The sequence below is a fragment of the Lissotriton helveticus genome, chromosome 5_1 (assembly GCF_964261635.1).
Source record: "Lissotriton helveticus chromosome 5_1, aLisHel1.1, whole genome shotgun sequence".
NCBI lineage: Eukaryota > Metazoa > Chordata > Amphibia > Caudata > Salamandridae > Lissotriton > Lissotriton helveticus.
The window spans coordinates 441,110,515-441,125,213 of NC_136065.1; the positions used below are offsets into that span (position 1 = coordinate 441,110,515).

The 14,699-nt window shown below is 44.5% G+C and overlaps 1 protein-coding gene across 27 annotated transcripts in view; it reads right to left on the reverse strand.

Annotated features, from left to right (window-relative positions):
- The window catches only part of ANK3 (ankyrin 3), a 1,924,186-nt gene that overhangs the window by 501,330 nt on the left and 1,408,157 nt on the right, over positions 1-14,699 (reverse strand). For all 27 annotated transcript variants that reach the window (XM_078642672.1, XM_078642674.1, XM_078642664.1 and 24 more), the window contains one exon: positions 11,865-12,062. In XM_078642672.1, coding sequence (XP_078498798.1) covers positions 11,865-12,062 — 198 coding nt within the window. The remainder of the gene's footprint in view (positions 1-11,864; positions 12,063-14,699) is intronic.

The window sequence follows — 14,699 nt, forward strand, 5'->3', positions numbered from 1 at the left end:
GCACAACTCGGGTCCACCCAGGGGCTCGAACTGGCAATTAAAATCGCCGCCAAGAATTATCGAAGTTGTGGGGTCAAGTGTCTGAATAAAAAGGTCAAGCGCTTTAATAGTACTCGATTCCTTTCCATTCATGGTGGGCCTAGAATAAATGTTTATAATAGCCACTCGGGATTTATCAACGGGCATTAGTAAGACACATTGGATATCTGGGGAATTTGTTTCCATATGGGTAGCCTGTTCGCCTAAGTGTATACCCACCCATATGGATAGACCACCAGAGGGGCGGCCCTTCCCCCCAGAAACTGCAGGAATATCGTAGGTCGCAAAGCCGGGGCTAGCACTCTCCTCCAGGGACCAAGTTTCTTGCATCAAACAAATGTCATGTGTGGCCATGAAAGAAGAACACTCCGGTACAAGTGACTTACTCTTTATACCGGCTACATTCCATGAAAGGATTTTTATACATCCTTCCATTACCTTTTCTAAGCCTTGCGCATCCCCTTGTTCTTTTGGGAGTCCCTGGTCCGAGCTCTGCTCTACACTAATCCCGACCCTCGTGACATCATTAGGATGAGGGTCCTCACCAATAGTCGAGGGTAAAATCTTTTCCATTGTTGCAGAACCCTCCGCTAGGTTGCCGTTGTTAAGTTCTAGTGGAGGGGTGCCCTTCGGAGTAAGTCAATCAACCTCCTCCAGAACACTAAACCTGTTCCAGTGATCTTGCAACGGGTAAGTAGGAATAGGTGGAAAGATACCCTCTGAAGCATGTATTATGCCACCCGTGACAGACAATTCAAAATGAAACTACAGGCCCGCCATTGCAGCCTGTGTAAGTTGGTGCTTGCACAACTTTCTAAAGATATAGGTTTACTATATCTAAGGGTCATTGCACTTAAAACCTATAAGTCACCCCTATAGCAGGCCTTTGCAATCCTGAAGGCAGGGTGCTTGGTTCTAAGTGAGAGGGTGCCCCAGCATGACCAGCACACCCCTACAGTCTACGGAGTCCATTCTCCCAGGCTGCCAGTGAAGTAGCCATATACAATATAGAGTGGCACCACGTAATTACGCGATGACCATCTCGAAAACGGCTGCAACGAATCCTATCATATTTGGTATCAAACAAATTGGAATCATAACCCCACATCATAAACGGTGTGGGAGGTATGATTCCAAGCACTGGAAGAGCCCTCAGTTAGGCTCTCAGTGTCCCTGGTACCCACCTTCTAGTCCAAGACAGCACAACATGGTTGCTGCCGACCAGAGACACATTTCCGCCCTCCTGCTGCTAAGCCAAGCTCAAGCAGAGGAAGGTAGTACAAAAGGCATCCTGTCACAAGGAGGTATGACCACCTCCCAGATAGGATTTAGTGTATTTGGGCTGGGTGGGTGTGCTTTCCAGCACCACAAAATCTGCATAAGGGGCACATTTGGTGTCCCTGGGCATAGTCCAGGCCGAAGCAGTCCTGGGAGCTGTTGGCTCCCGTTCTGGTGCAAAACTGGACAAAGGACATGGGAGTAACCTCCCCTTTGTCCAGGCCCTTCCCTGGAAGGTTCCCCTGAATCTTCCCACCCCTTTCCCTAGGGTACTTAATGGCTTACCTGGGTGTAGGTCCCTGAATTCGCCGTGGGACAAGATTCAGATCAGACACCATTGCACTTCTACCGTCTGGGCACTCTGGAATTCGTTTGGGCCTGACTTTGTCTCCCTTCCAGTCTGCTGCATTGTCTATGCCTGTGCATCATACAGGAACCTTCCAAGGCCTGTGAAGCATCAAAGACACCTGAAGTAATCTCCCTTGGAGTGAAGGAGTCACTCCCCTGCATTTGCAGGCAACGCAACTAAGTCGACCGGTCTGCAGATCCTAAACTCCTCCGGACTCTGTGGGCTCTGCAACACAGGTGGTGGTTTTTACCAGCTCCCGATGCCTGCCCTGTCCTCTCACCAAGTTTGAGGTCAATATCCCTCATGGGGGTTGCAATAACCAAACACCTGTGCACCGCATCCAACTTGCAGTTGCAAAAGCTTGGTGGCTTCTTTGCCAGAAGATCTTCGGGCTCCAAGTAGCCCCAACCTGGAGCACCTCCAGTGACCAGAGCCTTCAGCAACACCGCATCTTGTGCATTGTGGCCTGCATCTTTTGGTGAGCTGCTTGAGGTCCTCCTGCGACTCCAGTGCCTCCGACCTGTGGGTCCACTTTAGGGTCCTACTTGATTCTTTTGGCTCCCCGATTGCCCGGGGCCTGTCCTGACTCCCCTGCTTGTGGTGAGTCCCCTGGACCTTGCTGGTCCCAACATTGCACCTGCTCGACTTCCCTCGTGGGTTGCACTTGCCAAGGCTTGTTGGTGCTAATGCCGAACACCAACCCCTCAGCACTCGACATCCTTTGTGGGACAGCTTAGTCCCAAGTACTGGTCTTCCTCAGCGTCGCCTGGTCCTCACAGCTGAGGGTCAAGGTCATCGCCATCTTCCTTGAAGCACTCAAAATCAGAGGGCCTTTGTCTTCCAAGTCTCCTGGTCACTCCTGAGTCCCCTCTGCTTTCAGGTACTCCTCTTCAAGAATCCACGTTTGGATTCCCACGGACACTTTCTCCTCTTCCAGCAGCTGCACTTTCCTGAAGTACCTCATTGGGTTCGACGGCGGTTTTGGACATCACTTCACACGTATGCACCCGGCTTCCCTGGTGTAGGTAATGTGAGTACTAGGGTATCCACGGGTGGGATGGCTCTCCAACCTTCTGTCTTCCAAGGGGTTCCTCCAGGGTTCACTGGGAAGGGTACTTAATCTTTAAAAATCCAACCGCAACTTGCACATAGACTTGTGTCGTGTTCACACAAGGCACATGCTCTCCGTGGGGTCCCTATCTACTTACTTTGGGTGGTTCTGTGGGTCCCCAGCATTTCTACATCCTCTCCACATCGTCCTGACTTGATTCGTGGTTCTTATACCACTCTCTCAGTATATGGTTTGGTTCCCCTTGGGGCCACTGTGTATTTCGTGCTATTTACCGAATTACTTTGCTGAAGTATTGTGTGCTTTGTGTTTATCCCCATGTGAGAACATATTAGAGAGTATTATATAATAAATACATATTTTATAAATACTTGGTGTGGTTCTTTTTCATTTAGTCTACACTATAAGATTGCATTTTGCTAAAACAAGCTGCTTTACACTTCTTTCGAGACTAAGCCTGAAGGCTGCTCTCCACAGCTACCAGTTAGAACGCTTTCTAAGGTTGTCTAAGACCTCTTCCTCCTAAATCACCATAAGGGCTGGCTGGATTGGTGCAAGGTGCCCACTTACATTAGTGGACACATATACCAGGCCAGCTTCTCACAACAGAGGTATGCACCTTGTCCAATCAGGCACCATAGCTGGTAGAAAGATGCAGGTGATGTATTTTATATCCCTGAGACTTCAGAAACAGGAGGCAAGCCGAACAATGCCATCAAGAACCTTTTGAGATGCAGGATGTAGAGTCAAGTCTAGTCCTCTCACTCCTGGGAAAGAAGCATCAGGTGGCAGGAAAACTCAGCCAACCAAGCAGCAAAGCGGCAGTCCCTCCTAGCAGCACAACAGCTCTTCTTCCTGGTAGAATGTCCTCAGTTCCAGAAGCGTTCTGAGAATATGGTTTAAGAAGTCCAGTACTTCTAACCATTTCAGCCTCTGAAGTAGGAATACTTCAAAGAAAGGTATTTGTAGTGCACAAGACTCTGCCCATGCAGCCCTGGGTCCAAACACATTACAGGGGGGTATACAACTCTTTGTGTGGGGACAGGCACTGCCCTATTCAGGTGTAAGTGTCAGATCATCCCTCCCACTCTAGCTCAAGAAGACACTTCAGCCTGGTGTTGGGACCATCAGGATATGTAGGACACACCTTAATCTTCTTTTGTATGTGGCTGTCTAGACTAGAGGGAATGCACAAATTCCAGCTGTCACCCAACCCAGATGTGTGTTATAGAGACAGGCAGAGGCACAGAATGGTTAAAGTAAGAAAATGGCAATTTTCTAAAAGTGGCATTTCCAGACCTGTAATTTCAAAACCAACTAAACTAAAAGATATGTTTTCAAATTGTGTCCAGAGACACCAAACCTACTCTTCCTATCTTTTCTCATTTGGAAGTTACAATGCTAAACCTAAGGTAAAGATAGGCCTTGATGTAGTGAAAAACACATTTTGCAGTTTTTCTCTACCAGATATGTAAAACTCCAAAGTACATGTCCTACCTTTTATATACACTGCACCCTGCCCATAGGGCTACCTAGGGCCTGACTTAGTGGTGACTTATATGTAATAAAAGGGAAGGTTTGGGCCTGGCAAGTAGGTAAAGTTGCCAGGTCGAAATGGCAGTCTGCAGATGCACACACAGGCCAGTGGCAGGCCTGAGACATGTTTGAAGTGCTACTCAGGTGGCTGGTACAATCAGTGCTTCAGGCCCACATGCATTGTATTCAGAACACATGGACAACCCAATTCACGTGGAACTAGGGAATGCAATATATTAGGAAAACAAAGGTTCTTTAGGACAATGTAATAATTAATAATACTTTTGTAGGCGCAATGGCAGATTATACACTGAAATAGAAAGCTGAGAACGAACATTAATACACACTAGAATAAACAAGACCAAATACTGTTTTGCAACAAAAATTTTGACTGTACTGAAAACCATGCGTACTGCGCTCAGTGTCCACAGTACCAACAAACAAAAAGTGACACATTTTTACATAAAATTAGGTTTCTTAAAACATAACAATGACCATTGGTTATTACACAATACACTTCAAACGCCTCCTTTCAATTAGGTAGGCCACAGAACGGTTCATTATGAACTTTTTACATTTATTGTTACATTGTCCTCAAGAACCTTTGTTTTCCTAATATACTGCAAGCTCATTAGTAGCATTTGATTTTCAAGCCCTGGGCACATGTAGTTCACTGTACTAGGGGCTTATCAGTAAATCAAATATGCCAATCATGGAGAAACCAAATGCCATTACATTTTAGACACAGAGCACATGCACTTTAGCACCGGTCGGCAATGAAACCGTGCACAGAGTCCTAAAGCCAGTAAAAGCAAAGTTCAGCAGACAGTCAAAAAGAAGAGGTCAGAAGGGAAAAAGTCTGGGGAAACAACACCAAAAGACGCCAGGTCTAACACTGGAGAAACACTGATAAGGTGTTAAACGACACAGAGTCACATCACCAGTTATCTGAACACATTGTCCACACATAGACTTTCCTGTGCCACAATGTGATACCTGAGAAAGTTGATCCTCACTACTGCTGTTGTCAATTTGTTTTTCTCTTTTTCTTCAAGACCATATTAAAACCACAGTCATGTGCCAACGGCATGCCCAAGATTATGTCCATAAAACGGAATACACATTTTCTAGAACATTGATTTCTGAATGCATGTTTCTAAAAGGAAAAGTTTGCTGTGTGAACATTTGCAAAGCCACAGTGTCTGTGCCTGCCTTTGGAGGGAAAACCATTAAAACTGCAATTGGCCCGTAGAAGACACTGAGACACTTAATGTCCACCACAGTTTTGCCACAAACCCAACCCGATTTGTTTAAAAGCTGCTTCTGTTTCATACATTCTCACATCTCTCAGGAAGCATAGAAACTAATAGCTGAGCTGGGAATATACTTAGTCTGCATTAAGTGACCACCATGTATCTTCAGATTACACTAAAAACCGCATAAAAAGCAGCAGAAATCAATTACACCAATAACACTCAAATGTAAAGCACCTCGACAACATAGTACATTTAAGATATTGAATTTAAATGTAAACATACACACACTACTCATAACACAACACATCATCTTTTTGTCTACTTCAAACAAATGTAGCAACAAAGGGGTTGTATTTATGCTGCCTCCACCTCCCCTGCCCAGAGACGTTTTAATGCATGGGCAAAGTGGGCTCTGGCCCAGGGCCCCAGCCCTTCAAGGGGCCCCCTGACAGAGTCAGCTCTGTTCTCCAGTGTTTTGCCCTAATGAACTAGAATATTTCTTAAACAGATTGTTTTAAATGCTGTTTTACTTTAACTTATTTTTTTATGTACCTGATGTGTGAGAGTCTAGTACAGCCATTTTGCAGAGAAATGTGTTTGTTTCATGCAATATACATGAAAAAGTTTATTTTAGATCAAAATAAGGCCTAATGTATAAGAAATGGGAGGGCGTCACAGAGATTATTTGCAGTAATATTGGTGAGCTGCTGCTGTGTTACAATATTAAAAACACACATAACTATCCCTGAATATTAGATGTAAACACATTTAGGGCCTTATTTGTGAGAATTGATGCATCGCTGTGTGAAAACAAGGATGCGTCACTTCTTAGTGCGCCCTCCTTGCGACATGATGGATGCGTCATATTTACTGTATGACGCATCATGTTGCAAGGAGTTAAAGATAAGTCAGTATTTCTGACGTATATGTGGGCGTAAAAGTGATCCATTGCTGGGGTGTGTCTGAAAATAGACGCAACTCCAGCAATATGTCCTTTCAAATGGGGCAAGCCCCATGTGATGAAATGGCCTGCATCAGTCTTACGCCTGCTGTGAGGCAGGTGTAAGATATTGACGCAATGGCGTCCTAGAAGTGGAGCACTGACTTCTCATAGATTTCAATGCGCCACTTCTACCAGGCTTTTCTCGGGGGAACACCCACCCTTCATACATTATACCTGGTTTAGGTATAATGTTGCGCGGGGCTTTACAAAGTGATGCATCTACCTAAATGCGTCACTTTGTAAATAAAGAGCAACATGACGCACCGGCGGCATAAAAGTGAGGCAAGGCCTCATAAATAAGTCCCTTAGAATTTGGATGAGTGTTCCTTTGCACTGTCAGGGACCTAATGAAATTAAATGAAATAGCGTGTTTAATAAAGCGTGCAGCTACTCAGACTAGAGTGTCCTGGCGCGTGACAGCGGGAGGAAAACGTGCGTAAAAGACCCAACAGTTATTAAAAAGCCAGGTTTTTAAGTTCTTCTTGAAAGAGAGTAGGTCTTCGGTTAGTCTCAGAGACTCAGGGAGTCTATTCCACCATTTTGTACCTAACAAGTAGAGGGATCTGCCTCCAGTGTGGGCACAGCATACTTTAGGCATGATGGCAAGGTTGGTATTGGAAGATCTTAGGGGTCTAGATGTTGTGTAGCAATGAAGCCGCTTATTTAGGTAGCCGGCTTCTCAGCCGTGGAAAGCTTTAAAGAAGATGGTCATTGCTTTGAAGTCAATCCGTTCTTTTATGCGGAGACTTAAGAATAGGGGTCACACTAGATCTGGGTTTAGGTCCCAGGAGGGCTCTGGCCGCCGCATTTTGTACCACTTGTAGCCGCTGGATAAGGGATTTGGAAGACCAAGGTACAAGCTGTTGACATAGTCAAGCTTTGATGTCACCAGAGCCTGAACCACGATCTTTCTGCTCTCAAGTGGTAACAGTGGCAGGAATTTGTTTTGCATCCGGGGTATGCCAAAGCAAGCGGCAGGTAGATTTGGGATTGGAAAGCTCATGGAAAGTGTCTTATCTATGACAATTCCTACGTTTTTTACTTTCTCCTTTTCCGCAGGTGGGGGCGGCAGATCTTTTGTAAAGCAAGAGCTCCAGTCAGGTGTTTCTCGATTACCAAAGAAAACAACATTATTTTTTGTCAGGATTGCACTTCAGCTGATTGATCTTAAGCCAGTTAAAAACCTTTGTGAGACATGACCTAATCATTGCCCCGTCAAAGTCGGGTCCTTTTTCATACGTAAAAACCGGCTGAGTATCATCAGCATAGGAAACTATTTTTGAGCCCTCTTCCTCTACCAGAAATGCAAGGGGGATAGATATATATGTAATAGGGTAGGACTGAGAATGGAGCCCTAAGGGAAACCTACATTCATGGCTAGAACCGGGGATCAGAAAGGGGGAGGGGCATATGTCCTGAGATCTATTTGCCAAGAAGGATGACATCTATGTTAAGGCGGTCCTCGCCCAGACCGATGTTAGCAAGTCTCTCCAGGAACCTCTCATGTCGGACCGTATCGAAGGCCACCGAAATATCAAGTAGTATTAGCACAGCATTGCCTCCCTGGTCCAGCTTAGTCTTGAGAAATTCAGTCACTTCCAGCAAAGCGGGCTCCATATTGTAGTTAGCCCTAAAACCGGATTGAGACATGAAAGAGCTTTCCAACTTCAATGTGTTTTTGGAGGGCCTTGTTTACATGCTTCTCTAATATTTTGGAGAAGAGGGCCAGAAGAAGGGAGATTGGCCTGTAGTTGGCAGGGTCCATTAGTTTGGCGTTTGCCTTTTTTTATCAGTGGAAGAATCTTAGCATTCTTCCATAATTTTGGCATGTTGCCTAAGGAGAGGGGAGCATTAAAGAGCTGGTTTACTGTGGGGTTTATGGTGGGAGCTAATAGGTTCAGGATATTTGCTGGACATGGGTGAGTAGGAGAGCCAGACTTAATGCTTTGGAGAAGGGTCAGTGACTCTTCAAGCTGAAACTCAGGGAAAGCTAGTAAAGATGGAGGATCCAAGAAGTGAAATTTGCTATTAGAACTAAGGTAGAAGGTCAGTTCTTTTTCTGAGATTTTAGTGAAGGCTTGTTGGATCACAGAGCTCTTTTTGTGGAAGAATTGAGCTACTTGCTTAGACGATTCTTCTGTGGATGGCCCTTCCTTTGTGCCGTTTTCGGGCGGTAAAGGATTTAAATATGCTAAAGATTTCCTTACTCTTATTTTGGACATTTTCTATCTTGGATTGAAAGAAGTTTTTTTTGGCTGCCTTCACAAGAATGTAATGAGCTTTTACGGTGTCTTTATACACCTTCCTGTCCTCAGGTAGATAGGATTTACACCATTTCTGTTCCATTTTTCTACAATTTCTTTTGCTAGATCGGAGAGAATCGTTAAACCATGGAGCTGGTGGGGCCAACCTCTTTGAGGAGCGGGAAACAACTGGTAGCACTGCACCAATATTGGTTCGGAGCCATGAATCTATTGATCGGAGCCATGAATCTATTGAGAGGAAGTCCGAGTCGGGGCAGCCAGACAGCTCGGGTGAGGAATGGCTGAGGGCGGCTGCTAACATCGGGATGGATATTTTATGGCAAGTCCTGTAATTAGGGACCCTCTGCCCTGCGTTAGCCCGAGGGGCTGTGTCAGAGTTGGGAATGACGAATTTTAATAGGAGGTGGTCAGACCAGGTAATGGGAAGAGGTAGGCTTACTGATACGTCAAAGTTGTGAAAAATGTGGTTCTTCTCATGGGTGGAAGAAGAAATAGATGGAAACATGTTGCAGGCCTGCAGCGTTTCCAACAAGGAATTTGCTTGAGGGTCTTTTCTATTGTCCATCTGTATATTGAAATCTCCCAGAATAAGGCATTTGTTGAATTTTAAGTCCAGGGAGGTGGTGGCTGCATTAAGTGTAGTAATAAAATGTCCAATTGCACTGGGAAGACTGTAAATCAGAAAAACAGCTATGCTATGATGTGGAGTTAAGGTACAGCGGAAGCCTAAGGACTCTGTGCCCTGGATGATTTTCATCGGGATGGGAGAGCAGTCTAGTTTTTGATTATAAATTATGTCGACACCGCCCCCTTCCCACTCGGTCGGTCCTTCCTAGGGATTCCCTAACCCGCAGGGATGGCCGAGGTGATAGTAAGGTTGGAGGCTTCAGACAGCCAGGTCTCAGGGAGAAATAGAAGATCAGGCTGTTCGTCTAAAAGTAGGTCATAAATGTGTGGTTCATGCTTTTACATAGAGCGACAATTTAAAAGGGTGGTCTTTAAGTCCTCTGTTTTCTTATTGTTTTTACACTTATTGTTGCGAGGGAGGATCTTGGATGTGAGTTTCCTGGGCTGGAGGAGAGACAAGTTGGACTTGCATAAAAGGTCTACCTCCAAGCTCGGATCAGAGGCTGTACACTGACATAATGGTAGCTGTCTAAGGCTAAGCAGTGTTTTCCTCTTGTAATATAGTGGAAGAAACTCACCGGAAGGGAACTCGAAAGCATGGATGGCGCAGGACACCTTCAGGACGCTGACGGGCATAGACCGGCTTGCCTATGGCATGCCATCGGCACGCACACTGCTCGTGTCCGTTTGCATTGGGAATATATAGGCTAATACCTATTATGTAAACTAGATCGCTAACGCAGCTGAGGAAGCGGAAACTGCGTGGGAGGAAGTGAGGAGCCTGATAGTAGCCCAAGCCCTCCACACAATCGGTGTATCAGCTGCGGCAGAACAGGAGTGGAGGAAAACTGAGATGCGAATTGGAGCTGCTAAGGAGGTGTAGGCAAACAGAATAAAGTAAAGTGCAAATTCGTGTAAGTAGGAGAAATGGTTAAAAAGCACAGAGTAATTCAGCCACCTATATACAATTTAAAATGTATTAAAAACCTAGTAGCAGGGCAGGGAATACTAAATCCTACCGCTGTCAGCTGCGCACGTCCATTTGCATAGGGAATATAAAGTCTAATGCCCATAATGCAAACTGGATCGCTAACGCAGTTGAGGAAGCAGAAACTGCATGGGTGTAAGTGAGGAGCCCGATAGTAGCTCCAGCCCTCCGCACAATTGGCGTATCAGCTGCGGCAGACCAGGACTGGAGGAAAAGCAAGATGCGAATCGGAGCAGCTAGGGAGGTGTGGGCAAGCAGAATCAAGTAAAGTGCAAGTGCGCGTAGGTAGGAGAAATTGTTAAAAAGCACAGAGTAATTCAGCCACACATATACAATTTAAAAAGTATTAAAAACCTAGTGGCAGGGCAGGAAACACTAAATACTACCACTGTCAGCTGCACGCGTCCGTTTACATCAGGAATATATAGGCTAATGCCTATGATGCAAACTGGATCTCTTACACAGCTGAGGAAGCGGAAATGGCATGGGAATCAGGGGCCTAAATTGGATCATAAATTCAAAGATGTTTTGAACAGGGGCCCCCAAAACATGTTTGGCCCAGGGCCCCCAAAATCCTTAAGATGTCCCTGCCCCTGCCCCCCAATTAACTGCAATTAAGAAGAATCTTCTTACATTTCACATTTACAAGATACTTCTTACACTTCACACTTTGGTCAATAGAACCTGAAGACGATGAAGTTTCTGTGCTTCATGTCTAAGCTCTGGGGTTCCTCCTGGCACAGCCCTTCCACTGCTGCTTTACCATGAGCATTTTCAGTTATTTTTTATCGTATGTCAAATGATGCTAGGTGGCTAACCTGAAAATCCGCAATTAAAATCCAGCTCTTGTGGATCAAAACTGAAAAATACTTTGCTAGGGATAGCTGTGACAGGAAGCATAAGGAATCTTTTCTTTACTACAAGCTGCCAGAGATAATTATTTTAGATTGTGGGGCAAGCCAACTATTGTATCCAATAAATTCAACAATTTGCAAGCAGCGTTCTCTGATCTGAAATATTTCCCAGCTTCTCTAAATTTGGGTCCATGGCCACGTATCATTTTTCCAGAGACGTCTGCTTCATTTCCTTTCAGCAAAAGCTTTTATCTATGTCTCAAGTTGCCTCCTACCACATTTCTCAATGTCTCTTTTGAATAAAATAAACACTACAATGAATCACAACTTTTTTGGTTGCAAAGGCCAGCCTCTCCCCGAAGAAAAATAAAACTACAAATTAAACACGAGAGATCAGTCATACAGATGCAAGACTGTACTAATCACAAGCTAGAACGTATTGCTATTATAGAGGGTTTAAAGATACACCAAACCCAAACTACCGCCACTTTAGCGATTTAATTGACATTAAACCAACAAAAGTAAATATGTTTTAAAACATTTCAATTGAAAGACCACAATGATTATGTCACGGAAAAAGCGTGCCTTCCAGGTAACTCACCAGTGCTTTGGCATTAGGGCTAGCTTTCTTGTCCAGGAGAACCCTGGCAACTTTAAAATGGCCGCAGTGGGCAGCAACGTGCAGCGCAGTCAAATAGTCATTTGTGACATCATCAACCGGCACGTTGTGTTGAAGCAGAAACTGAACACAGTTCAGATGATCTCCTTGTGTTGCCATGTGCAGTGGAGAAAGCCCATTCTGAAAGGAAATGCAAGGGAAAAAGGTACTTTAGAATCAGTTTTGAATATTTGGAAGCAGATAAGGTCGACAAAATTCCTGGGTTTGTCCGGGCCACCTCCCATGTTTTGCAACCTACCTGTAGACATCATCTTAACCTTCTGGACACAGCGCTAACAGCATTATCTGTGAAAAGTAGTTAATACTAGAACCCCATTTTATAGATGTACTTTACATTTTTCTTATATTTTCTAGTTTCTAATGTGCTCCTTACTTCTCTAGAAGTCACAGTCCTCAACTTGAACTTCTCTTGGTAGCCTCAATGGCAGATGAATTTGTTAATGGAGTCTGGCTGAGCTGACAAGAGATTAATAGAGATTACAACAAAGGTGCTAATATTGGGGGACCTGTTGCCGAGAACACGCCCTCATGCAGAACAGCACTGTAGGCCATCCGAGAAGTCTCAATCAGTCTACATACAAATGCCTGTAGGCAAACCCACAACCGGACACCCTTACATCTGCCTAGAATGGCGGTTAGAGGCCAAAGAACTGGTGGATGTGCCATATAAAAAATTGCATACAATGACACAACATAACCAAACCGCACACCTGGGTTTTGTACCAAACGCAGATCACTGCTGCCCTGCCCCTTTATGGTCAATCTAGGAACGCCGAGCCAGACAGCTGGCAAAAAAAGACACATGAATGGACAAGACTCAGAGGTAAGGAAAGGTGAACATAGTCAATACCAGACCGGGAGGAGTTGAGGTGATACATGGCATGACGACGTGTTTTGTAAGAAAATGAGAGTATTCATCTGTGTGGAACTGATATACGCTTGGAGGTCATTCTAATAAGCTGGTATCGCTGAAATTATCAAACAAGATTATGTTGGCCCAAAGATTCTACACTAGCGCTAATCACTACACTAGATACATATCTTCCAACATTATCATGTTTCTGAGGATTGCAAAAAAGAATTTAGAGAGCAATCATTGAGAGGGTATCATTCCAAAAAAAACAACTAAATACTATAAGTCCTATTTATCAATCCAAAGCCCACTAGGTGATTGTACTTTTTAGGTTTAAAAGCAGTGTACAGGCCAAATCAACAAGGTTTTCTCAAAAATATTTACAGGGAGTGGCCAAGTGTTGCAGGGAAGAAATCACTGGTCCCCTTCTTACGGCTCAACAGATCATATCACCAGTCTAGATTGCTTTTGGTGAAAGAGTCAGGGGTGAGAACAACTAATCCCATGACAATCCATTTATTGGGCCAAGGAAGCACAGAAAACATTTTAGGAATGAGATGCTTCCCTGATGACTCCAGGGACACAAACCTGAAAGCAGTGGAGAGTTGATCACATGCTCAAAGTAGTCTTCTACACCCAAGAACCCTTGAAAGAATTGTCCTTACCATCACCCTCAATCATCCTCTCCTGAACCCCTCATCATCTGCCACACAACCCCTTCCCGGTCTGCAAAAGAATCACACAACTTGGGCTATGATACCCCATTTCTCATCCTTTTCAAGGCCACCTTCCCAGACCACGTCCTTTCAAATACCAGGAAAACCAGTGTGTGTGCCGGAGAACTGAGAAACCTGACCTTCTCTTTCCCTCTTGTCCTAGTCCTCTTCCCTTCCAAACTTCGCCTATCTATGTCGAAAACCTATTTCGTCAACTGGAGATTTATGTAACGTGCTATTTTATCCTTCTTTACCAATTTATATGGAATCATGTCCTCATTCATACATCCTTCACAATAGTATGTCGGTCTAAAGTGCAAATAAAAAACTGACTGACAAAGTGGTGAGCGGGCAAAGAAGGGGCAATATGGTAATACCCAGGTCATTTTTTATTCCGTTTACATCATTACCACACCCATCAACCCTGGCTGCTGCTATAGTTCTCTTATTGAGAACAAGACAAGCATAAATAATATGAACAACCAAAATAAAAAGCAGCTTGCCTGGTCCAGAGAAAGCTGGCTCGAGTCCAATTTGCACATGTGAGGGCACGAAACAAGAGGACTTTAGGGTCCAATACCCAAAAACTTGCTGTGATTTCCTTACTAGCCATCCAAGATTGGGGCCACTGTCATGTGGTGTACACATCAGATGAAAGGGTGACAGAATGGAATACCAAATTGACTAGTGGAAGCACAAAGGATTTTAGGCTAGCTACTTTTTTCCCATTCCTGGCAGAGACGCACTCAAATGTAGGGAGGGAATCGAATTTAGTAAAAATAGTAGGATGTGCTGCTGAGTAATACACGTGGTGCTACTGATACTGCAATTGGATAAAAAAAACTTGTAAAATAATGCCAGTGGGAAAGAGGCAAGATTTCAAAATGCTTGGTGAAAATACAGAGTTTAAAGGCAAACTCCCAGCCTTCTGTAGATTGTACATCTAGAAATAGAGCATTTCTGAATTATCTATAAGGTGTCGGGTAAGCGCGAGCTCGCCTCAATAAATCACACACCCTCGAAGACATTAAATTCACAGTTAGAGGTTAATGTTACAGGAAATGTGGCATGTTGTAATGCGTCATTATGCTACAAATAACAAATGACTCCATCCCTTCTAAAAGAAAGCAGATTAAGGGGCTCGTGGTGGAAGCCCGGCAACCTGGGGCATTTATTGCTACTTTCTCA